Source organism: Sus scrofa, chromosome 8, assembly GCF_000003025.6.
Source record: "Sus scrofa isolate TJ Tabasco breed Duroc chromosome 8, Sscrofa11.1, whole genome shotgun sequence".
Lineage (NCBI taxonomy): Eukaryota > Metazoa > Chordata > Mammalia > Artiodactyla > Suidae > Sus > Sus scrofa.
In genome coordinates this window covers 125,089,907-125,113,226 of record NC_010450.4, presented here as the reverse complement: position 1 = coordinate 125,113,226, position 23,320 = coordinate 125,089,907, and the positions used below count along the sequence as shown (strand labels likewise).

At 39.4% G+C, this 23,320-nt stretch overlaps 1 protein-coding gene across 10 annotated transcripts in view; it reads left to right on the top strand.

Annotated features, from left to right (window-relative positions):
• PDLIM5 (PDZ and LIM domain 5) overlaps positions 1-23,320 on the top strand; it is a 215,943-nt gene that overhangs the window by 146,743 nt on the left and 45,880 nt on the right. For 8 of the 10 annotated variants that reach the window (XM_021101756.1, XM_021101753.1, XM_021101752.1 and 5 more), the window contains 4 exons: positions 8,402-8,518; positions 10,793-10,933; positions 11,662-11,793; positions 20,881-21,065. In XM_021101756.1, coding sequence (XP_020957415.1) covers positions 8,402-8,518; positions 10,793-10,933; positions 11,662-11,793; positions 20,881-21,065 — 575 coding nt within the window. The remainder of the gene's footprint in view (positions 1-8,401; positions 8,519-10,792; positions 10,934-11,661; positions 11,794-20,880; positions 21,066-23,320) is intronic. The other 2 variants (XM_021101747.1, XM_021101755.1) reach the window with 2 other exon arrangements.

Below are 23,320 nucleotides of genomic sequence, written 5' to 3'. Positions count from 1 at the left end.
TTGAGTGGTCATGGAAGATACTTTTTAAAAAGTAAGGGAACATTTGTTCCTTAATGCATCTTCCTTTGTATTTTTGGCCTATTTCAACATGAATAGAGCTCAGTGCCTCCTGTGAGGTGAGAATACCTGACTAATTTTAGAAACAGGCATTTAAAATACTTGGTGCTCCGATTGCAAATACCAACAAAAATTTATCATACGAAGGAAATGATTAAAATTAAGAGTTTAATCTAAAACACTGATTAAAAAGAAATATCCCTGGAGTTCCCATCAAGGCTCAGCAGTTAGCAAACCTGACTGGTATCCGTGAGGACATGGATTCGATCCCTGGCCTCACTCAGTGGGTGAAGGATCTGGTGTTGCCGTGAGCTGTGGTGTAGGTCGCAGAGGCGGCTCGGATCTGGCATTGCTGTGGCTGTGGCGTAGGCTGGCGGGTGTAGATCAGGTTAGACCCCTTGGCTGGGAACCTCCATATGCCACGGATGCAGCCCTAAAAAGCAAAAAAACAAAGAAAAGAAAAGAAAAAACTTAGACAGCAGAACCTGCATAAGTACTTCCAAACATACTCTTTTTACAGCAAGTTTTTAAAACATTTTAGCTTGTTCACAGATACTCGTATGATCACATAAAATAGAGTAATGAAGAAACACAGAGGGCTGGCCTGTGCCTTTCTTCATTATTGATGTTTCATAGATATTCTCGACTCTTGTTGCATATCCTTACTAAGGCATGTGCCCTTTGAGTAAATTTGCCATCCTCTATACGCTGTACAGAGATCTCAAGAATCATTCCCTAGGCTCATATTTTCACGTATTTTCATGATGTAAGAATAAACAGATTTGCCCCAAAGCACAGAACACCAAGGCTTTCCCAGGCATAGCCTAATTTTTAAAAATAAAAATAAAACCTTAAAGGCCAGATAGAATTGCTTAGCCAATGTTATCGTACACATTCCCGAAAAGTGTTTCACAAACCTGGAAAAAAGACTGCAGTTTCAAAAAATGGGCATATAACCAAGCAGTAATTACTGTTGCAAAACATGGAATATTTGTGCTGTATCGCCTTTTCATTTTCTGCTGGTGAGTTTCATGGTCCTATGCGAGGGTTGGTTTGGCGACTATAATGTAAAGGTCGCCATCTATTGAACAGAAGTAATTACTGCACTTAAGCTCTTGGTGAGAAAAGTATGAAATTACTGACGTCAGAAACATAGTTCCTTTCTACGCTGTTTTTCACACACAAATTATTTCTCAGTTTAATTATGGGAATACTTGGGTTCTTTTCCAAAATTGAGCTGGTAAGACTACCATTTATGAAGATTTTTTTCATCAAAATCACCTCATAATAAGCAAAAATTGATGTTCATAGTCGAAATTATGCACTAAGTCCTTTAGAAATTGGTTCAGACCAGAGGGAGTTCCCGTTGTGCCTCAGCAGATTATGAACCTGACTAGTCTTCATGAGGACGTGGGTTCCATCCCTGGCCTTGCTCAGTGGGTTAAGGATCCGGTGTTGACACAAGCTGTGGTGTAGGTTGCAGATGCGGCTCGGATCCTGTGTTGCTTTGGATGTGGTGTCAGCTGGCAGCTGCAGCTCCAGTTCAACCCCTAACCCTTGAACTTCCATATGCTGCACCTGTGGCCTTAAAAAAAAAAAAAAGTCTATAAGGCCTTCTTAAAAGCCAAATAGTATTGAAAAAAGGAGGGCAGGATTGCCAAGACCCAGAATTAAAAGTTCTCAAGAAGCAAATCACACTCACCACATTTTGGATAGATTGGGGGAAATGTTACTGCATATATTTTTTGGAGCATGGGGTGCTGTGACAGCTTTCTCAAGACACATGGCATCTCCAGGGACTCTCAGTGGGTGGCTGTAACAGTGGGCATTCAGACAGAGTCATTTATATTTTCAAATAGGTAATTTGACCCTGCAGTATTGAATAGTACATCTTTTTAATCTGAATTTGGAAAAATGCTTTTATCATATATTAATTCTTTTCATAATCTTAGCATTACATGACTACTATACAGTGGATTGTAACAGGTGATTTGTAAGTAGGCATTACACCTTAAAATCCTTATATGGGTATTTTTTATAGATGTAGTGTAAATAAATGCTCGTTCATTACCGATCTTGCCTTCAGACCCCTTTCTACATTTTTTAGCATATGGAGGTTCCCAGGCCAGGGGTCTAACCTGATCTACAGCTGCCAGCCTACGCCAGAGCGACAGCAACATGGGATCCGAGCCGCGTCTGCAACCTACACCACAGCTCACGGCAACGCCAGATCGTTAACCCACTGAGCAAGGGCAGGGATCGAACCCGCAATCTCATGGTTCCTAGTTGGATTTGTTAACCACTGCGCCACGACGGGAACTCCTACATTTTTCTCTAAAGAGACATAGGAACTGTATAGCTAACTTAAAGAGTTCATGTAATATTGAGACTGGACATTTAATAATGGGAAAATCCATTAGACAAAAGGCAAGAGCAGAGAAATGCATGAAAGTGAAGTTTGAAAGGTGTGAAGAAAATGAGATATAACAACAAAGAGCAAATTCTTCTCCCAACACAAATACGTTCCAGTTCCTTCGAGATCTCCTTTCCTGTTTCCCTCTTTTCCTTGCTTCAGTAAATTGGAAAAGCTCCAAGAAAAATCATTTCTTTGAGTCCGTTCTTTTTCGTTGCTCTCACACAAAGAAACCTCATCTGGGGTGGTATTGTCATGAGCTTCATGATCTTCTCACCTCTGATAGTCATTTCTGCTCCTCTGCGTGCAAATCAAGGACGCCCCCTACTTGCTGATTTTTAAATTCGCTTCGAGATGCCATGTCAATTACAGGTAGAATGAGCAAGCTCAAATCCTGTTTTTAGGCTGCTACAGAAACAAAGACTGTTGAAGTTCATTAATAAATTTCGCTTGTGCTTAGGAGTGTCAGAAATTTCCAGCTGAGGTTCAGTTGATTTAATCTTCCAGAAGGCAGAGCATGATGATAAGGGAGCATGCTCACCGGTGTTTGTCAGGAAGCCAGTGGGAAGGTACTCATTTTTCCTGACAGCCAGCAGTTTCCTGGGCTAAAATGCATAGCGTTGCCATGCTGGTGAACCCCACAAGTACAGAATGCAGCTGTGATCCTGGTATATGGAACTTTCTGCTTAGCAGCATTATTCTGTGAAAGTGTGCTTTGTGGAAGAGTGAAAATACCAAGGACAATTTATTGTCAATTTCCTCCTTTACCTGCTCTAACATGTGCATTTTAAGATTTCCGAATTTCTCGTATTGAAAACTTGCCATGTGGGGATGTACTAAGTCACTCTGCTTGATTCTTTTGTGATATTTCAGTGGAGGGTGAGGAGGCATTGACCTTTGTAGTGAGAGACTTGAAGTTTTCCTACTGCAAAGGAAAGTTTCTGCTTTCTTTTTTCAAGGTTAGCCTTTGTGAAGTACCTGTATAGTGTGCATGTCATTCCATCACAATATGGATGAGCCAAATGAACATTTTGAAATTGTATTACTAATGGTACACTTTAACAGCCTGCCACCAGGCATAGCCGGTGAAGTAATCCTAAAAATAGGTACGTGTATACGTAGGGTTAGAGCACAGAAAATGCAAGAAGAGAAGGCATATGCCATTGTGTCCTATACCGAGACTAAGTAAAAGGAGGAACCCACCCCAAGAGCTGAACTATATGATTCCCACTGTGTGAAATATCAACAGTGGTCACATTCACAGAAACAGAAAGTAGATTGGTGGTTACTAGGAGCTGGGGGAAGGAAAGTTGTTATTTAATGGGTATGGAGTTTCAGATTTGCAGGATGAAAAAGCTCTGAGGATCTGTCACAAAAGTGACTCTACTCGATACTACTGAACTGTACACTTAAAAATGGTTAAGATTCGGAGTTCCCGTCATGGCGCAGTGGTTAACGAATCCGACTAGGAACCATGAGGTTGCGGGTTCGGTCCCTGCCCTTGCTCAGTGGGTTAACGATCCGGCGTTGCCGTGAGCTGTGGTGTAGATTGCAGACGTGGCTCGGATCCCGCGTTGCTGTGGCTCTGGCGTAGGCCGGTGGCTACAGCTCCGATTTGACCCCTAGCCTGGGAACCTCCATATGCCGCGGGAGCGGCCCAAGAAAGAGCAACAACAACAACAAAAAGACAAAAAAAAAAAAAATGGTTAAGATTGGGAGTTCCCATTGTGGCTCAGTGGGCTAAGGACCCGACACTGTCTGTGTGAGGATGCAGGTTTGATCCCTGGCCTTGCTCAGTGGGTTTAGGATCCTGTGTTGCTGCAAACTACGGTGTAGGTCACAAATGTGACTCAGATCCAGTGTTGCTGCACCTGCAGCTCTGATTTGACCCCTGGGAACTTTCATATGCCACAGGCTTGGCTATAAAAAGAAAAAAAAATGGTTAAGATGGGTTTTTTTTGTTTGTTTGTTTTAATTGAAGTGTAGTTGATTTGCAGTGTTGCATTAGTTTCAAGTGTACAGCAAAGTGATTCAGTTATATATGTATTTTTTTCAGATTTATTTCCATTAGAGTTAAGACAGCAGATTTTATGTTGTGTTTTTTACCACAATAAAAAGAAAACAAGGAATGCAAATTGTCGATTGAATTTAGCTACAGTGGGGTCAAAAATTCGAGACCTTGGCAAGATTATGATTTTCGAGAGGTTGGGGAGTGAGCTCCCCTGGAGGCGATGAAGCAGGGCAGGCAGGTGAAGCAATGGAGGCTACATGAGTGAACCATTATTCCGCAGGGTTTGGATGTTAAGGTGAATGGGAAAATAGAAGGGGATGGCACTTTCGTTATTGTCATTTTGGGAGACACTGGCGTTTTGAATGGGAATGCAAAGCCTGCAGTGGAGAAGGAGAAATGGAAAATGTGAAAGAAATGGAGACTGATTAAGTGAGGCCCTGAGACAAAGGGAGGAGCTGCGGTCCTCAGCATACAGGTGTTGCCAGAACTGGGGGGTAGAGGGAGAGTGCCTCTTGCTGGTCCTGCAGGATGGCAGGTTGGTAAGTCAGTGAGATATGGTAACTAGGCAGATGACTAACACAGGTCCCCAGGGAAATGCATAGAAAGACCCAGTGCCGAGATGATGCAAAGAAAGGCACAATTACAGAGAGAGATGATGCACGAATAGCTCTTAGTTCATTTTTCCTGAAAAAAGCAGGCCAAAAGGCTGCAAGCCCGGCTCTCCAGACATAACTGGAAAGGAGAACGTTTTCATTCTGCGCTCTGGTGAGACACTCAAGTATCAGACAAAGCGCAACGTCTGGCTGCTGCAGACGTGCCATTAATCAGAGCTTCTCCCAACCCTCTGAAGAGTAAGTATTGGGGAATGACAGAATGAGAATAGATAATGATGTCTGGTCCATATGAAATGAGGTGGTTTAAGATTTCCTGGGGTCTGGCATTTCTAGATGTTGGCTAAGCTAAGTCATAGGTAATCAGTGTGTATAACACGCGGGAAACTCCCGAGTGCCTTTGTTTGGAAAGTTGGAAATCTGGCTTTGAAAGGCATCTCCTGAGTTGTATGAACTTTATTCTGAAATGGCATTCATTTTTCCAGTTCATGGCAGGGTTGGAAAACTCGACTTCTCCAACTCACTCTTTTTTCTTACTTGTCTCTGTTACAAATATATAAGTACTGTTTCTTTATAAGTATAATTTCTTTTTTCCTAGAACATTGACAATTATTTATATTTTAAAGGACATTTTATTTGTCTTTTTTTTTTTTTTTTTTTTTTTTTTTTTGCCTTTTCTAGGGCCACACCCGCGGCATATAGAGGTTCCCAGGCTAGGGGTCTAATCAGAGCTGTTGACACCAGCCTACACCACAGCCACAGCAACGCCAGATCCGAGCCAGGTCTGTGACCTGCACCACAGCTCACGGCAATGCCGGATCCTTAACCCACTAGGCAAGCCCAGGGATCAAACCTGGAACCTCATGGTTCCTAGTTGGATTCTATTCTGCTGCACCACACCAGGAACTCCTTAAAGGACATTTTTAAAAGATATTTTTGGAGTTCCAGTCATTTCTTTGAGGTTGATCGCATGTCAGTTCTTAAGCAGTATTATCTGTTTTACCGATTTGAGAAATGGTCTCTAAAAGGTGCAGATGTGTTCTGAGAAATATAAGTGTGTTGTGAATGGGTTCTGTATTTGAAAACAATACATTTCTTTCAGGCATTTATCCAGCAAATACTTATTTGTGGTTTGCTCTGTGGTAAGCCCTTGGTTACACTCCATTTATATCAGTAAACCCCATAATCCCTGACCCCACGGAGCTTCTAATCTAGGGAGGGAGTACAGGTTCAAACAAATAGCTACACAAACTGTATGATAACAATAATAATAACAGGTTATGTGAAGAAAAAGTATAGGGTGGTAGGAAAGCCGAAGACGTGGGCAGCCTTAAGGTGATTTGGGGAATCAGGGAGGCCTCCCCGAGGAGGTGACATTTAAACTGAGGCCAGAAGCCTGCTTAATTAGCATCGCAAAGGTGAGGCAGAGGTAGGTATAGAAAGTGAGAACTAACTGGAAGAAGTTGGGCCTGTTTCACAAAGAGATCGAAGACCGGTTGGACTGGAGCAAGGCCGGCAGAGAGAAGGCTCTGTGAGAAAGGCTGGCGAGCAGGGAGCCCGGGGTCACCGCTGTGCTTAGAGCAGCGCTGCAGTATGTAAACACCAGACAGGATCAGATTTGCGTTTTTCAGAGTTCCTCTGGTGGCTGTGTGGAGCTATCATTCTCCATGACAGGGGTCAGCAAGCCTTCTCTGTAAAAAGCCAGAGTAAATATACTAGATTTTGTGGGTCATATGGTCTGTTGCAGCTACTCAACTCTCCATGTTTTATGGAAGTGGCCATAGACAGATGTACAGGAACAGACCTGTTCTATAAAACCCATGGGTGTTGACATTTGAATTTCATGTAGTTTTTATGTGTTGTGAAATTCCCTTCCTTTTTCTTCTTCCCTCTCTCCCTTCCTTCTGTCCTTTCTTTCTCCCTTCCTTCCTTTTATTGACTTATTTTTCTTATTGGCCACCCTGTAGCATAAGGAGTTCCCAGGGGCCAGGGATTAGATCTGAGCCGCAGCTGGAGCAATGCTGGATCCCTAACCTACTGTGCTGGACCAGGGATCGAACCTGTGTCCCAGCACTCCAGAGATGCCACAGATCCCGTTGCGCCACAGTGAGAACTCCTCCTTCTTTTCATTAAAAAAAAAAAAAAATTAAAAATATGAAAACCATTCCTAGTTCTCAGGCCACACAAAACAGTAAGAGGCAGGCTGAATTTGACCTGAGAGCCATGATTTGCTGACCCCTCTTATAGCACAGCCATTTGTTATTCTTTCAAGTTCTTTTCACTCTACCTTTTAGTTGGTGTTTTCTTTCTACCTTGACAGTTTTCATAAGTTGTCTACATTTTTTGCAACCCTCTGGTAAAGGTATAACCAATGCTAAATAAAAAAAAATATATATATAGGAATATGATCTCTTCTTTTCTATTTCTTTAATCTTAATGTTACATTTTCTATTTGAAAATCAGTATACCATGACTGGCCCATTCTATTTTTTATCCTCAGCCTTTTTCAAAACTAAGGGTAATTTTGTATTTTTCCTATTAATTTTCTTCCCAAAATGTTACACGTGGTTGTTTTCTTCTTTCAAACCTCACACTGAATTTTTCATCTTTTTTTAACTTGGTAATAGTTATAAAATTTACTTCTAGCATTCAAAAGAAAAAATGGTAGCGACATCTGAAGAACAAAGTGAAAAACATTGAAACACAGCTGCATGCGAACATTTGCTGTGTGACTGGTTAAAACACTTTGTTTACATCAAGATAAACAACATCCGTATAATTACAGATCTGCAAATACAATATCCTGACTCGAAAGGAAATTCTGCATTGCTTTGGTATAGTGCACTGTTCAGCCCCCACAAGATGCTGGAAAGCATCGTTAGTCCCAGTAGGACAGACAGACTTGCTCCATAGTCCATCTGACCCTTACTGGGTATGTGATACTGGGCAACTTGGTAAACTTCTCGGAGCTGAAGTTTCGCTGAAGTTTCCCTAAAGTATGCAAAATACAGTCAGTGGTGGAAATTCCCATCCACTTTTCTTCCCTTGTAAGCATAATCTTTTATCCCTTGGAAGTTGACATGTTAAAAAAAAAAAAATTGGGGGGGCGGAAACAGCTTGTGTTTAGTGGTGTGTTGGTGTTGGTTTTAACCTCATGCAGGTATGAAGTTTGAAGGAAAAAAAAAAAAAAAAACAAACCTAGCAGTATTCCAGAATGGAACCAATGTACTTTTGGGTAGTGTATGTGATACATGTCTATACTTTTCATTAATATTTTCTCTGCCTTGTTTATTTTACTTAAAAACTCAGGTTTGACAGTTCCCTGGAAGACCTCCCCAAGAGTGGACCTCACCCACCTGCAGTTTCTCAGGTTTTATATCTTGGTAGCCAAGTAGCCACACTTTCTAAAGTAACTACACATTCTAGGTAGAGTCTTTTTTCTCTTGGTATGTCTAAACGTTAATGCTGGTGGTGAAATTAAGTACTAAAGCTGTTTGACTAAAAAGGAAAAAGTGATCATAAGTTGCAGAACTGACATCACTAACAATAGACAAGAATGCTTGGCACCTGGCCCTGGAACACTGCTTTGCACCACTTTCATAGTTCTCCTTTTTGTTTAGATGTTAAGTTCTAACTTAGAGTCAGGAAATCTGTGCCTTTTTTTTATTTGCTGTGATGTGGAGCGTCAGCTTTCTTGAGTTTCTCCCGGGTCGACCTTACTGAGTCAGAGCAGTCACCTCCGAAAAAAGGAGTGATGGAGACGATAGACGTGTTCTAAAGGTATTCAGGTTAATTCTTCCTATAAGATTTTGTGGACTCTGCTGACACTCGGTTCTTTTATGTTATTACTTGTGATGTAATGTGATGAAAGAAATTCATCACAGTTTCCTTTTCTTCTTACAGGAGAAAGATGATTTAGGTGATTTATTTTTGTTTTTGTTTTTTTTTAGCTGACTCTTTATAGACTTAAGTTTCTTGTTAGTTGCAGTTTCCCTCAAAGAGTAGCCATTGCCTTAAAGATGCGGAGTAATTAAGAAACTCAAAGTTGAATCACTGGGTAACTTTATTCTTTTACTTTGCATGACACTCATATTTCCCTGCACTGCCACTGATAGCATCTCTCATTGCTCTTTCTCAGCTCCCCTTCTCTTTTTTCACCATTCATAACAGTTGTTAAAACATAGTCATGTAGTTCAATTAAATTATAGACTTACCAAAAAAATTATACTTAAACAGTTGTGTGTGTTTGTATACATATATATAATGCCTTGCCACTGTTTTTAAAATTTGTCTTCTAAGGGTCTGTAAAATTATAGCGAGTGGAATTAGGAACTCTGGGTTATCAAGTTCTTCTGAAAGGGAGAAGAGACCCGTGTTATTCCTCACAGTTGAGACGTCGAGCTCTCATTAGCTCGGACTGAGTTTGGTACATGATTGCTCCGTGTTGGAGGTGGCCCTTGTCACCACATTTTGGGAAAAGCGATCACAGGAGAGAGAGGATATTCATTAAGAACTTACACTCGTCAATGAAGACGCGAGACGCAGGTTTCACCCTGTGCATTTTAGACTTTCTTTTTATGTAACGAAAAAGAAAGTCTCGATTCCAATTTGAAAACCAACTTTCAAAATAATTGCATTCCTAATGGTGGAATGTTAATTTCTGACCAGGTGTGTTTGACCTTTTCTAAAAGACCAGAAGAAACAAATTCCTAAGTAATAAGAATTCTGAAGATGGAATTTCATACCAGCATTTTTTGAATCTTTAGAAAACTAACTGGAGTTCCCATGGTGGCTCAGCGGCAATAAACCCGACTGGTATCCATGAGGTTGCAGGTTTGATCCCTGACCTCATTCAGTGGGTTAAGGATTCTTAAGGATTCGGCGTTGCAGTGAGCTGTGATAGAGATTACAGATATGGCTCAGATCCTGAGTTGCATAGGCTGCCAGCTGCAGCTCTGATTTCAACCCTAGCCTGGCAACTTCCATACGCCACAGGTGCAGCCCTAAAAAGCCAAAAAAAAAAACAAAACCAAAACAAAAAAAAACCCCAAAGCATCAGCAGAGAAGGTGATGTTTTGGTCATATCACTGGAACGACAGTTTATTTTACAAAGGTGCTTGCCCTCCTCCCCAAGTAGCTTTACTCTCAATATTTTAAAGTTATTTCTTTTCCATATTAATATGAATTGCTGCCTCTGCACAGGCAGCTGGTTATACCTGCTTCTCTGGAAAACACAAGTCTCATTAAAATGTCAGGCTCTGGGTGTATATCATCTCTAAGGAAACACTGTTCATAGAGAGACTTTTTGGAAAAAAGTGACATAAGTTTCCTTCTTTCTCGGTTTATGGAAATTCACCCTTCACACTTGGGTTTATTTTCTCCTTGGTTGTTGACAAATCCGTCTTCAAATGTGTGTTGTTATATGATACTGATTTCCTTTTAAATGAGATTAGAGACAGTGAACTTAAATACATGTTCAGAAAATCAGTTTTACGGAGGATTATATATCAGATTTTAATCTGAGCTGAAGCACAGCCGCAATAAATACCCGACTCAAGCTCCTTTTACCCTCGTGACCTGTCACACCTTTATAAAGTATCGATATCGCGTGGTTGCTCTCTTAGCTTTATTATGCTACCTGTTCTCACCTTCCTTTTTGTGCCTGTCCTCTGTTTTTCTTCCTCCACCGATCAATGAAAGCAGCTCCACCAGAAATGTGGCGACAAGTTCTTTGGAAGGTTCTCGAACCTTGTCGACCTTGTCTTCTCCCACTAGATATAGTGCTGCAGTTCTGAGCAGTGCAGCCGCTACTGTGTCTGCTGTTCTTGCGACAAAAACCAGGTAGAACTACATGTCCATTGTGAGTCTGATGTCAACCCAGCGCTTCTCACTGTCTTACAGATCACGTCTGAGAAAACATACCCATTTGAAACAGCCCTAGTATGAGCCCTTAACTGTGTTGGGGACATTTCATCTAGCTTGTGGACACATCCCCGCAATGTTTATTACTGACTTTTCCTCAAAGCATGCTTTTATCTCTTTGCATTACCACCCTTCATCTGAGATACCTCTCAGTTGCGTGGATTGTTGCATGTTGTGTGCCTACTGACTTGTGGGTTTTTCTCATTTTCAATTTTTATATCTGGAACAGTATCGGGTATAAGTAGGTATTGTAAGTGTGTGTTGGTTTCATCTTCGCCCACAAACTGCTTCTGTTTGAAGGTGATCTAAAGCCTCTTCTAACACCCTTTCCTCCCATAAAAAGAATAAAACCTTTTTGTTGTGGTGGGGTTTTGTTTTTATGTAATTTCTAGTAGTTTTCAGAGCTCTAACTGCAAAGGGTTGCCTTGGTCAATTTTGTGCAAGTTTAACCAATTCTGTATTAATGAGTAGTAGACTCTTCATCCTCTTTCTGTTACTTTGTTTTGTCTGTCTCTGTCTCCATCTCTATTTCTCTCTCTCTCTCTCTCTCTCTGGAAACGTTTCAAATCATAAAAGTAAAAACTGCATACTTTCTGCTACTGGTAGTGTGATTTTTCCACTTAAAGCTCTTTCTAAATGCCCACCAGGCTCTCCAGTCCTGAACAGTATCGCTCACTCCTGGATGCACTTTGCATCAGCCCTGTTTCCAAGCCTTTAGCTTTTTCGTATCTCCAGCCCTCGAGGAAATCAACTGGCTCTGTCCGTGTTAAGAAAACCAGGTACTGGGGGGAGCAGCTGTCAGAAGGGGTGGTTTGCTGTGAAAGGTGCTGCTTTCTCTAACACTGAACCACCATAGTAACACAGCCCAGGTGAGAAATCCTCAAGCTGATGTCTGATCAGTTTTAAATTCACTAATCTCAATGCAATGATAATGCACAAGCATGGTTTTTTATAATTATTAACTTGCCTTTTAATATTTTGTGACATCTTTTATTAGCACACTTGATGTTTGGTATGAAATTATGAGTACTTGGGTAGGTATTTAATTTACAGTAGAACCTTTTTTTATTGCATGGATGTAGCTATACGAGAAGAGTCAAATGTTTATTAGTAAGACATACCATTTATACCTTTTGAAGAAAATGCAAAAGATAACAATTGGTTTTGATTGGCAGCTATCTTTTTTTATTAAAGTATAGTTGATTTACAATGCTGTGCCAATTCCTGCTGTACAGTGAAGTGACCCAGTTATTTATATATATATTATTTTCCATCACGATCTATCCCGGGAGACTGGATATAGCTCCCTGTGCTGGACCTCATTGCTTATCCATTATAAATGTAATAGTTTGTATCTATTAACCCCAAACCCCCTCATCCCACTCCCTCCCCCTCTCCCCCTTGACCACCACAAGTCTATTCTCTATGTCTGTGAGTCTGTTTCTGTTTTGTAGGTAGGTTCATTTGTGCCATACTTTAGATTCCACATATAAGTGATATCATACAGTATCTGTCTTTCACCTTCAGACTTACTTCACTTAGTATGATAATCTCTAGTCGCATCCATGTTGTTGCAAATGGCATTATTTTGTTCTTTTTTACGGCTGAGTAGTTTTCCCTTGTGTATGTGTACCACATCTTCTCAATCCATTCATCTGTCAGGGACATTTAGGTTGTTTCCATGTCTTGGCTATTGTGAAGAGTGCCGCAGTGAACACAGGGGCTCACGTATCTTTTGAATGAAAGTTTTGTCCAAACATAGGCCCAGGAGTGGGATTGCTGGATTATACAGTACTTCCAAATTTAAGAATAAATAAATACTGTTCTCCATAGTGGTTGTACCAATTTAATTCCCGCCGTCCTTCTACCTTCCCAGTGTAGAAGGGTTCTCTTTTCTCCGTACCATCTCTGGCTTTTGTTAATTCCGATTGGCTACTACCTTATAGTTCTTAGAGAGAAGGTTTTACTTAGGCAAACAACTTAATTTTCACTGTATCTGGGAAATACTGAAATGCAAAAATGAATTTTTCTCCTAAGACTTAACAATTGCACTCAAAATTATTAGGTATAATATAAAAATAAAAATATCCCAAGTGTTTACTAAAGGTATAATCTTAATGAAAGACTAGTTTTTTCTGACAGAACGTAAAATTAATGGCAACATGTACAACTATGATTATAATTAGTAAAAGCCCGATATGACACAGACTGCCTCCGGATCATGTATTTGTGTCCTACCAACATTTACGGATGCTCCTGAACTCTTAATTACTAGCATACCTCAGAGATGTTAGAGTTTAGTTCTAAACCAGTGTGACAAAGGAAATAATACAATAAAATGAGTCACACATTTTTTGGTTTCCTGGTGCATATAAAAGCTATGTTTACACTGTATTTTGTTATGTGTGCAATAGTGTATGTTTAAAAAAATTAACATATATACCTTAATTTTAAAAAATACTTAATTGCTTTAAAATGTTAACCATTGGAGTGCCCATCGTGGCTCAGCAGAAACGAATCCAACCAGTATCCATGAGGATGTGGGTTCAATCCCTGGCCTCATTCAGTGGGTTAAGGATCTGGCGTTGCCACGAGCTGTAGTGTAGGTCACAGCTGCGGCTCAGATCCTGAGTTGCTGTGGCTCTGGTGTAGGCCAGCAGCTGTTGCTCCGATCCGACCCCTAGCCTAGGAACTTCCACATGCTGCTGGTGCGGCCCTAAAAAGACGAGGAAAAAAAAAAAAAAAAAAAAAAAAAGCAAACCATCATCATCGTAGCCTTCAGCAAGTCATAATGTTTTTGCAATAGTCACGTCAAAGATCACTGATCACAGAGCACAATAACAAATTAATAATAATGAAAAGGTTTGAAATATTGTGAGAATTACCACACTATGACACAGACACACAAAATAAGCAGCACATCCTTTTGGTGAAGTGATGCCAGTATCCTTGCTGGATGCAGGGTTGCCACAAACCTTCAATTGGTAAAAATTAGGCAGTATATGCAAAGCACAGTTACGTAAAGAGCAATAAAATGAGAAACGAGGTGTGCCTGTGTAGTTCTGGATAAGTTTTAAGGAAGGTGTTTAAACGGGGGGATAAGACATCATTGTATATTTTGCTCTATGAAGAAAATAACACCTGAAATTAGTTTATATTTGTGGAATTGTGACTCTTAAATGAGCAAAATTACTACATTGGCAGGGCTACGTCTGTACAAAGACAGGTTACTGGACTATACTTGGGATAAAAGTTCCTTTTGAGAACCTGATGGAATGCTCCAAATCCTCTCTGCAGAAAAGCCCCTCAAGCTTTTTGTTTGTGTGTTTAGCTAAATGGCCTGTGGTGTGTTTTGATTGGCATCAAATGGAGATAGGGAGGGACAGACTGGGAGTGTGGGGTTGGCATATACAAACTGTAGCGTATGGAACGACTGGTCCACAGGGAACTCTACCCAATATTCTGTGATAATCTACATGGGAAAAGAATCTGAAAAAGAATGGATGTTTGTATACGTGCAAAAAAAAATCATTTAAAAATTCTTACATTTTCTTTAAAAATAAAGAAATAAATGAAATTAAGTTAAAACAAAAAAAAATGGTGATGGGGTGGAGAAAAATACTGGCTCTGAGAAAATATCCCCTTTTTCCATTAGTGCTGTGTTCATTCAGCTTCTAGCTTTATATTCCAGTAAGTTCCTTTGTTCTTGCTGTTGTAATAGGAAAAGAACACCATAAAAATCCTTGCATACCTCGTTTGATTGGAGAATTTTAATGGTTTTCATTTTTCATTGTAAACCTGAGGACACTTTTATAACTTTTTATAAGTAATTGTTACATATAAGGCAGTTTATCTTTAAGCAGGGAAAGTTACTCTAAAAGAAATGAATCCTGGATAGTTTTTCCTTCGAGTCAGGCATCTTATTATTTAAATAAACCTTTCGTTTAAAAAAAAACAAAGGTATGCCTGCAGTTATGCACTGATGGAATATTTATCCATGGACCCACTTCTAGAGCAAGTGTTAATAGTCATTTTTGTTACTTTTTATTAACAGCAGTGGGCACAAACTAAATAGCTTTTGATTCTAGGGGAAGGAAAATGATTCCCTACAAGGTAAGCTAGTCGGCATTCTGCAACGCAGAAATTTAGGGTTTCAGGAGGAGTCTTTTTGACTTCAGTGAGAAGAGTACCAAAAAGAGCAGTTGGGATAATGTCAGAGGTATTTTCTCTCTAATTATTACTTTTGTATGACAGTAATCTTTAAAATTGTAATAAAGTGTGGGAGTTCCCGTTGTGGCTCAGTGGTTAGCAAACCCGACTAGCATCCATGAGGACACGGTTCGATCCCTGGCCTTACTCAGCGGGTTAAGGATCTGGTGTTGCTGTGGTGTAGGTCACAGAAGCATCTCATATCTTTCATTGCTATCATTCGGGCATAGGAGCTCCGTTTTGACTCCTAGCCTGGGAACCTCCATATGCCACTGGTGCAGCCCTAAAAGACAAAAAGACAAAAATAATAATAATAATAAAGTGTGGTGTAATGCCAGACTTGTATCTTTTCATTATAGTATATTTAGCATGTTGAATTTTGATACAGAAAATCTAAGTTAAGGAGTTTTGCTTAAGAACATACAAACATTTTCTTGTAAACAGAATTCTGGAAAGAAGGAGATTGATGACTGTTTTATAGGTCTACGTCCTTTTAGAGAGTTCTGACAGAAGAATTCTGTTAAAATTAAAAGTTGCTTGTAATTATGACCTTCCAGAAGTATCCCTCTCCTCCCATTTCAGAATCTGTGTGTTAGTATATAAATTTTGGTAAGTCTACCTAAAAACCCATCGTGGCCCAGTGGTTAACAAATCCAACTAGGAACCATGAGGTTGTGGGTTCGATCCCTGGCCTCACTCAGTGGGTTAAGAATCCGGCGTTGCCGTGAGCTGTGGTGTGGGTTGCAGATGCAGCTCGGATCCCGCGTTGCTGTGGCTCTGGTGTAGGCCAGTGGCTACAGCTCCGATTAGACCCCTAGCCTGGGAACCTCCAAATGCCGCAGAAGCAGCCCTAGAAATGGCAAAAAGACAAAAACAAACAAACAAACAAACAAATAAATAAATAAATAAATATTGATAAGCATGTGATGTACACTTGGCTTTAAAATTTTTTTAAACATGTAATTAGAATAAAAGCTACCTCCAGTTATTCTTTGAGCAGAGATTTTCCTTTGAAAATAGAGTTGACATTTCCAACTATTCCCAATCTGCAGCTGAAAATGTATTTGTTGTCATAGTGAAAGAAACATGGAGAAAGAATGTAAACTCAAGAGCAATCAGGTTGCTGACACTGGACGTTAACGTTTCTTCCTTTGTCTTTTGTCTCGTTAGCTCAGTCTTAAAAAGGAACCTTTGCTCCCTCAGGATGTTTTTCTCCATTTTCAGGTTTTGAAATATGCTTCAGTATCTTTGCTCTTCTTGAGATGGAAGTCATATTAGCATTTCTTGTCAGTACCAGTTTATTTGGCAGACTAGCCAAAATGACTGTATTTGATTCTCAGCTTCTGTGGTAGTAGCTACTGATATTTATGGATTGGCTCTGCTTTCAAATCTTTTAGAAAGCATTTTAGTTTTTGTTTAGAATTTAGGTATACCTTAAAAAGTTTAAATTTAGAAAAAATGCATATGAGTCAAGATTTCATAAATAAGGTGCCCATCTAATTTATGTATTCTTGACATAGTATATTAATAAATTAGTGATTTTTTTTTTTTGGCTGTGCATATGGCATGTGAAAGTCCCTGGGCCAGGGATCGAACCCAAATCCATAGTAGTAACCCCAGCTTCAGCAGTGACAAGGCAGAGTTCTTAACAACTAGGCCATATGGAACTCCTGTGAGATTACTGATAACATTTTCTCCAAATATGAAATTATTTAGCCAATGACTTTATTAATTTTTGATTCTTTAATACCTGATACCTAGTTTTATTATTTTCTTTAAGTAATAACTAATAGTTAAAAATAGGAAAAAAGGGACACTGGATTTTTACAGATCTAGGCATCATATATTCCAATTTGTGATTGTCTAGATACAACTTTATCTTCTCTTGTTGCTGCCTTAAAGACTTTAAGTCAATAGAGATCTATTTCTCAAGATATTATTTAACTCTTCTGATCAGTCCTGAAAATAAAAATAAGTGGAAGGCCTTTCTTGCTTATAACTTAGGTTTTTATAAGTTCTTTATAATCTACTGCACAGTCTTTGTATCTGAAGAGTATCATTTAAGATTTAAACATCTTAGGCCTTTGTGGAGAGACTATATACAAGACTCTGTTCAAAAGATACAATAAAAAATGAAAATTCTTTTTGCTTATGAGACGTATTCCATGGGAATTTTAAGAAATATTGTGTTATTTAAAATTGACTTGAGGAAGCAAGATTGTATCTGGTCTCAAAATCCTGGATCAGAGCTCTCTATGAACTGTATTCAGAAGCAGAATTATTAGTACAGATGAAGGTTGTTTACTTAGTACATGTGCTAATCTCTGGATATCTGAGTTAGGTATTATATAGTGTTTCTCGAGCATATACCCTGTGCTCAACACTGTACTCAGTCCTTTACGTGTGTTACCTGTATTATTTCATTGTATTTCTTTTCTGTTTTTTGGGGGGCCACACCTGCAGCATGCCAAATTTCCTGAGCCAGGGATTGAACCTGCCCCATGGCAATGACAAAGCCAGGTCCTTAACCTGCTTAGCCACCAGGGAATTCCTATCTCATTGTATTTCATCCACTCCTAACAATAGCCTTGGAATAAAGATAGTATTTTTTAAAAATGAAATATAGTTGTTTTACCGTGTTTCAAGTATACAGCAAAATTATTCACACACACACACATATATATTTTTTTCAGATTCTTTTCCATTATAGGCTATTACATGATATTGAATATAATTCCCTGTTCTATACAGTTGGTCTTTATTTACCTGTTTTATATATAGTAGTGTGTATATATTAATCCCAAATTCCTAGTTTACCCCTTTCTTTTCCCCTTTGATAACCATAAGATTTTTTTCTATGTCTGTGAGTCTGTTTCTCTTTTGTAAATAAGTTCATTTGTAGCATTTTTTAGATTCAGGTTATTAAATGTTAAATGATGAGTTGGGTTTTATTATTGTTTTCAGATTATATTTTTTTTCATCTGTAATTTCTAGCATTGCTTGGTCATAAGTTTTCTTCTCAATTTGTGACCATATGGATTTTTTTTTTCAAATCCTCATGAGTAATTCCTAGAATTAAAATGATCTGTACTTCTGTATTACTTTCAAAAATGATTTGCAATGTGTAAAAATATTGACAATAAGTTTTTATTATATGAATAAATTAATTACCCTTCTCATATATTAAGCTTTTATTCTGTATCCTAAAGTATACTAATCACTTTGTACCTGATTTTCTTATTTATGTCTCTGAAACTGTTATGAGAAAAGTATTATCCCCATTTAAAAGGTAGGTAACAGGCTTAGAGAAGTAAAATTATCTGTTCATCACAAATCTTTTAAAAGTCACTAAGAAGTAAAATTATCTGTTCATCACAAATCTTTTAAAAGTCACTAAGTAAATCTTAAACTCTGTTCCCATTAATATTATTTATTGTGTCATCTTTATTGTTTGTTGCGTTCAGCTCTGCCATTAAACAATCTTTTGCTTTTTTATTTATGATAAAGATTATTAAAGTACTTGATTTTTTTCATTGTATAGTATGTTTTAACATCAAACAGGTTTTAGTTTTTCATTAAACCAATTAGAAATGATGAACGAAGGTAGGTGATGGCTCCACCAGACTTGAATTTGAAGGAACAACATTTCAAGAAAATTAAAATAGGTCCAGTACGACTTTTCCAAACTATTTAGTGTTAAGAGGTGCCCAGAACACCCCCAGGTTTGATGACTCGCTGGAGGACAGAACTCAGTCTATCACAGTGCTCGTGACTCAGTTATTACTGTGAAAAAAATACACAACAAAATCAGCAAGGGGAAAGGTGCATGAGACCAAGTCCAGGAGAAAGGAGGCTCAGGTTTCCCAAAGTCGCCTTCCAGGGAAGTCACACACAATGTATAGATCCTGACACCAGTAAGTTAAGATGTGCAAAGTGTCACCTACCTGAGAAGCTCTGTAGAAACTAGGTATCTAAGACAGGTTTAATTCAGGCTCATTATGTAGGTGAGCTGCGCGGTGCCTCCTTCATTCCAAAACTCCTGACTCTCAGAAGGAAAGCAGGTGTTTATCATAAGCCACATTGTTTATATCGTTTAGGTGCAATGAGCCACACTTTTTTTTTTAGAGAGACTTTTAAATGACTGTAGCAAACTGTTGAACCAACCAGCTTCCAAAAATGCCAAAGGGCAGCCTTGCAGCAGGCCTTCCCAAGGATAGGCAGCCTCAGCCCTGCTCGGTTAGGTCTTAACCGGGGTTCAAGAGGCTTTGGGGAAATTATTCTTGGTCATTTCATTGCAGAGTGGGCATGATTGCATTCAAATTTTCATTGGAATAATCTCAGCCTATACAATATAATTAAGCAAGCTCAACCTATACTTTATAATTTACAGTATATAATAAATAGTAAATTATAGCATAATTTATTTTACTGAAGTCATTAAAATAGTATCCTATCTTTATGACCTGTTCCTCCAGCTATTGATTTTAGCTGTTGAAAGAACTGAGTTGCTATGCATGGAATCATTTAGCAACAAGTACCTCAATTTCTATTGAAAAGTCAGTGGGATGTGTTATTGTTGTCGCTGCTGTTGTTGTTGTTATTATTATGCTGCACTTAGAGAAATTGCTGTCATGTTGCATCATTCCAATAACAAATGACTGGGGAAGTTAGCTTGTGGCCCAGTCGGTTAAGGATCTGCCATTGTCACAGCATTGGCTTGGGTTGCTGCTGTAGCATGAATTCCATCCCTAGCCCAGGATCTTCCACATGCTGGGGGCACAACCAAAAAATAAATAAATAAAACATTTGGAGTTCCCTGGTAGCACAGCTGGTTAAGTATCTGGTGTTGTCACTCCAGTGGCTCAGGTCATCGCTCTGGCATGGGTTCGAGCCCTGGCTAGGGAACTTCCACGTGCTGCAGGTGCGGCCAAAAAAAAAAAAAAAGACCAGGATAATAAAAGGCGTATGATCTTCTGAATCACTGGAACCAGCACAGATAAGACCTCTTATTAGGCAAATAACTCTGATTTGGAGAGGACAGTGGCAACTAGTTTCTTGTTCTCCTGTATTGTGAGCACAGGGCACTGGCTGTTGTATTAGGCTATGATGCCGTCTCTTGGTTACCACCGTGTAACACAAGGTCCGGCATTAGTAGATACTTAAGTATTTATTGAATGAGTATGTGTGTGAAAAAGCGTGACTGGTGTGATGTCAGAGAAACTTGATTCATAAAATACCAGAAGAATGTGGGAAAGAGGAAAGCAATACCTGTGCCATTTCATAGAGATTTTTAGGGATTCTCCAGTAATTAATTATTTTAATCTAGAAACCTCTTCTGAAATGTTGAGCTTCTCTTTTAAGAGGATTGACTGTACCAGTTTTTCAGTGCCTAATTTCTCATGGTAGAAACTTTAAAGAGAATTTCCAAAGTGTTGAACAGATGCAATCTGACTCCTTTTTTTTTTACTCTTTTAAAGAGAAGCTGCCCCTTGGTGATGGTATTAGAATTTTTCTTTTTTAAAGATTACTAATTAATTTTTTGGTTTAATATTTTTGTTTTCCTTGGAGATTTACTAAACAGAGAAAAGAGCGAATCATTGCTAAGTTAGATTGCCACCACGTCACCAAAAAACGTCTCCTTATTTTCCCTCCAACAGCACCCAAGAGGCTTCCCAGCCGTCAGCTCCATCAGCAGTGGGAGCTCAGAGCACAGCCGAGAGACCAGGAAGCCCAGCCTTTGCTAGACCCGGGGTAGCAGGACTCACCACAGCTGCCGCCTTCAAGCCAGGAGGGTCCCCCAGCGGGATCAAGTCACCAAGCTGGCAACGGCCGAACCAAGCAGGTACACCAAAGAAACCTCTTGCCTTTTGCGTTTCTTAAATGTCGTTGTGAAAAAGTGTTCTGGGATATATGGTAGAATTTACTGGTGAAACCCATCCTCAACCAGGATTTATGAAGGACCACGAAAAGTCGTTCCAGCTGCTTTTCTCTCTGAAGTGTCTCAAACATTCTCTGTGTGTCTTTGATAAAATTGCCACTTGCTACTCATAATTATAGAATTGGGCATTTCCTGGCTTCCCAGATTACTCAGGAAGCATGGGGTGTAAATTTGGGGTCTTACTAACGAACTACTTTGTTGGAAGGTCAGGGGTGGAAGTACAGCATTTTGGTTTTGATTGTATATACAAAACAACAACAACAGCAAGAAGCATCTGTTGCCATCAGTTGTTGCAGAAAGGGTCTCTCTTACTTGTTGTCCACTGAAGATTTACCAGCAGAAGCAGAGGAAGAACACACAGGCTGTACTAGAAAGAGAACGTTGAGTGGTACGATGGAACAACTTGGGCTCAGTCTGGAAATCTGAGTTTTCATTCCCTTCTACAGATAAATAGCGTTAAATAAAGTCACTTAACCTTGGCCCTCAGTTTTTTGATCTGCAAAGTGGAACGAAACTAAATGTTTCTTCTCCCAGCATAAAGCAAGGTCACGATTATGATGGCACCTCTCTCAACAGGAAGATGGGACCGTTCAGTATTGCTGACCCCACCCTCAGCCTCCATCTCGTCTCATGCTTTGCACTCTCCCTGGATGATCTGTTATCCAGATTCCTTTTTCTACCCAGCCACTGATAATTTACAGCGGCTTGACAATCCACTCTCCCCTGAATTCTGTAACCTCAAACTTGTTGAGTTGCGTGCTTTTTCCACGTGGCACCTCAAATGCAGCATGTCCAAAAACATCATCACTCATCTCTGGGGATGGGAGAGTCCAAAGCTAGACTGTAAGCTTGAGACCCCCACCTCCACAGTACGTCCTCAGGTCCTCACGGTAACTCATACCTGGTGATTCCACATCTTACTGTTTCTCAAATTTCTCTTCTCCGCTCTGTGATCACAGTCGTTGCCTTGGTTCAGGCCCTTGTCTTTGCAAACAACTCCTAACTGATAGCCCCGTCTCCTTTTTACCCCATTGTTCTGTCCTCCATACAGCAAGGGGTCTTTTCAAAAGTCTCATTTGCTCGTGTCTCTCTCCTACTGCACCCGCTGTGCTGTTTCCCCTTCCCTCACTTATCATTAAGACCTTTTCCACTCTGACCCCTATTGGCTTTTCAGTCTCATCTCCTGCTGCTTCCAGTGTGTAATCTGTGCTGTGGTCTCCCTAAAGCATCTTCATTTACTGAGACATGCCTTCTTGTCTTGCTCTTGAAAGTGCTGGTTCCTCTGCAAAGAAGGCAGTTTTGTAATTCTAGTCTTTCCTCTGCTATTTTGGGATGAGAATTGACTGAATACTATACAAGGGGCTTCTTTGAACAATATGAGAGCTTTAAAAATAGATCATTTATTAATATTATTTAGGAATATTCTTTAGGAGTTCCCCTTGTGGCACAGCAGAAATGAATCCAACTAGTATCCATGAGGGTAAAGGTTTGACCCCTGGCCTCGCTCAGTGGGCTAAGGATCTGGCGGCGTTGCCTTGAGCTGTGATGTAGGTCGCAGACGTGGCTCAGATCCTGCTTTGCTGTGGCTGTGACGCAGGCCGTCAGCTGTAGCTCTGATGCAACCCCTAGCCTGAGAACTTCCATGTCGTAAGAGTGTAGCCCTAAAAAGAAAAAAAAATTTTATAAGATTATTTTTTACAGTTGTAAAAATGGAAAGAGTGGATTTTTTTAGTTCATTTAATTAGGAATCCATCTTTGTTTTGTATTTTCCATAGTGTTTAACTATATTAACGCTAACTTTGTTATAAGTAATTTATCTTTCAAAAGTTACTAATTATTTATGTAGTTAAAATTTATTTCATAGGGTCATTTTTGTACAGTTTTGAACTACCATTATTAATTTTGCAAAGAAGCTAAAATTTTTGTGTTGTGGGAGAAAGAGGAAAGGCCATTGCTTAATGATCAGGGCTATTTTAAAGAAAAGACTTTCATTATTAGTCCAAAAGCTAGTATTATTGTAACCTTGTAATTCCATATTTTGTTTTCTATATAATTTAAGAGACTGATGCATAAAAAATTATTAGTTTATATTTTTGGACAAAAAATAAAAGACTTTTACTACTTTCAAAAGCTTAAAATATTTAGACTAATGTCATTAG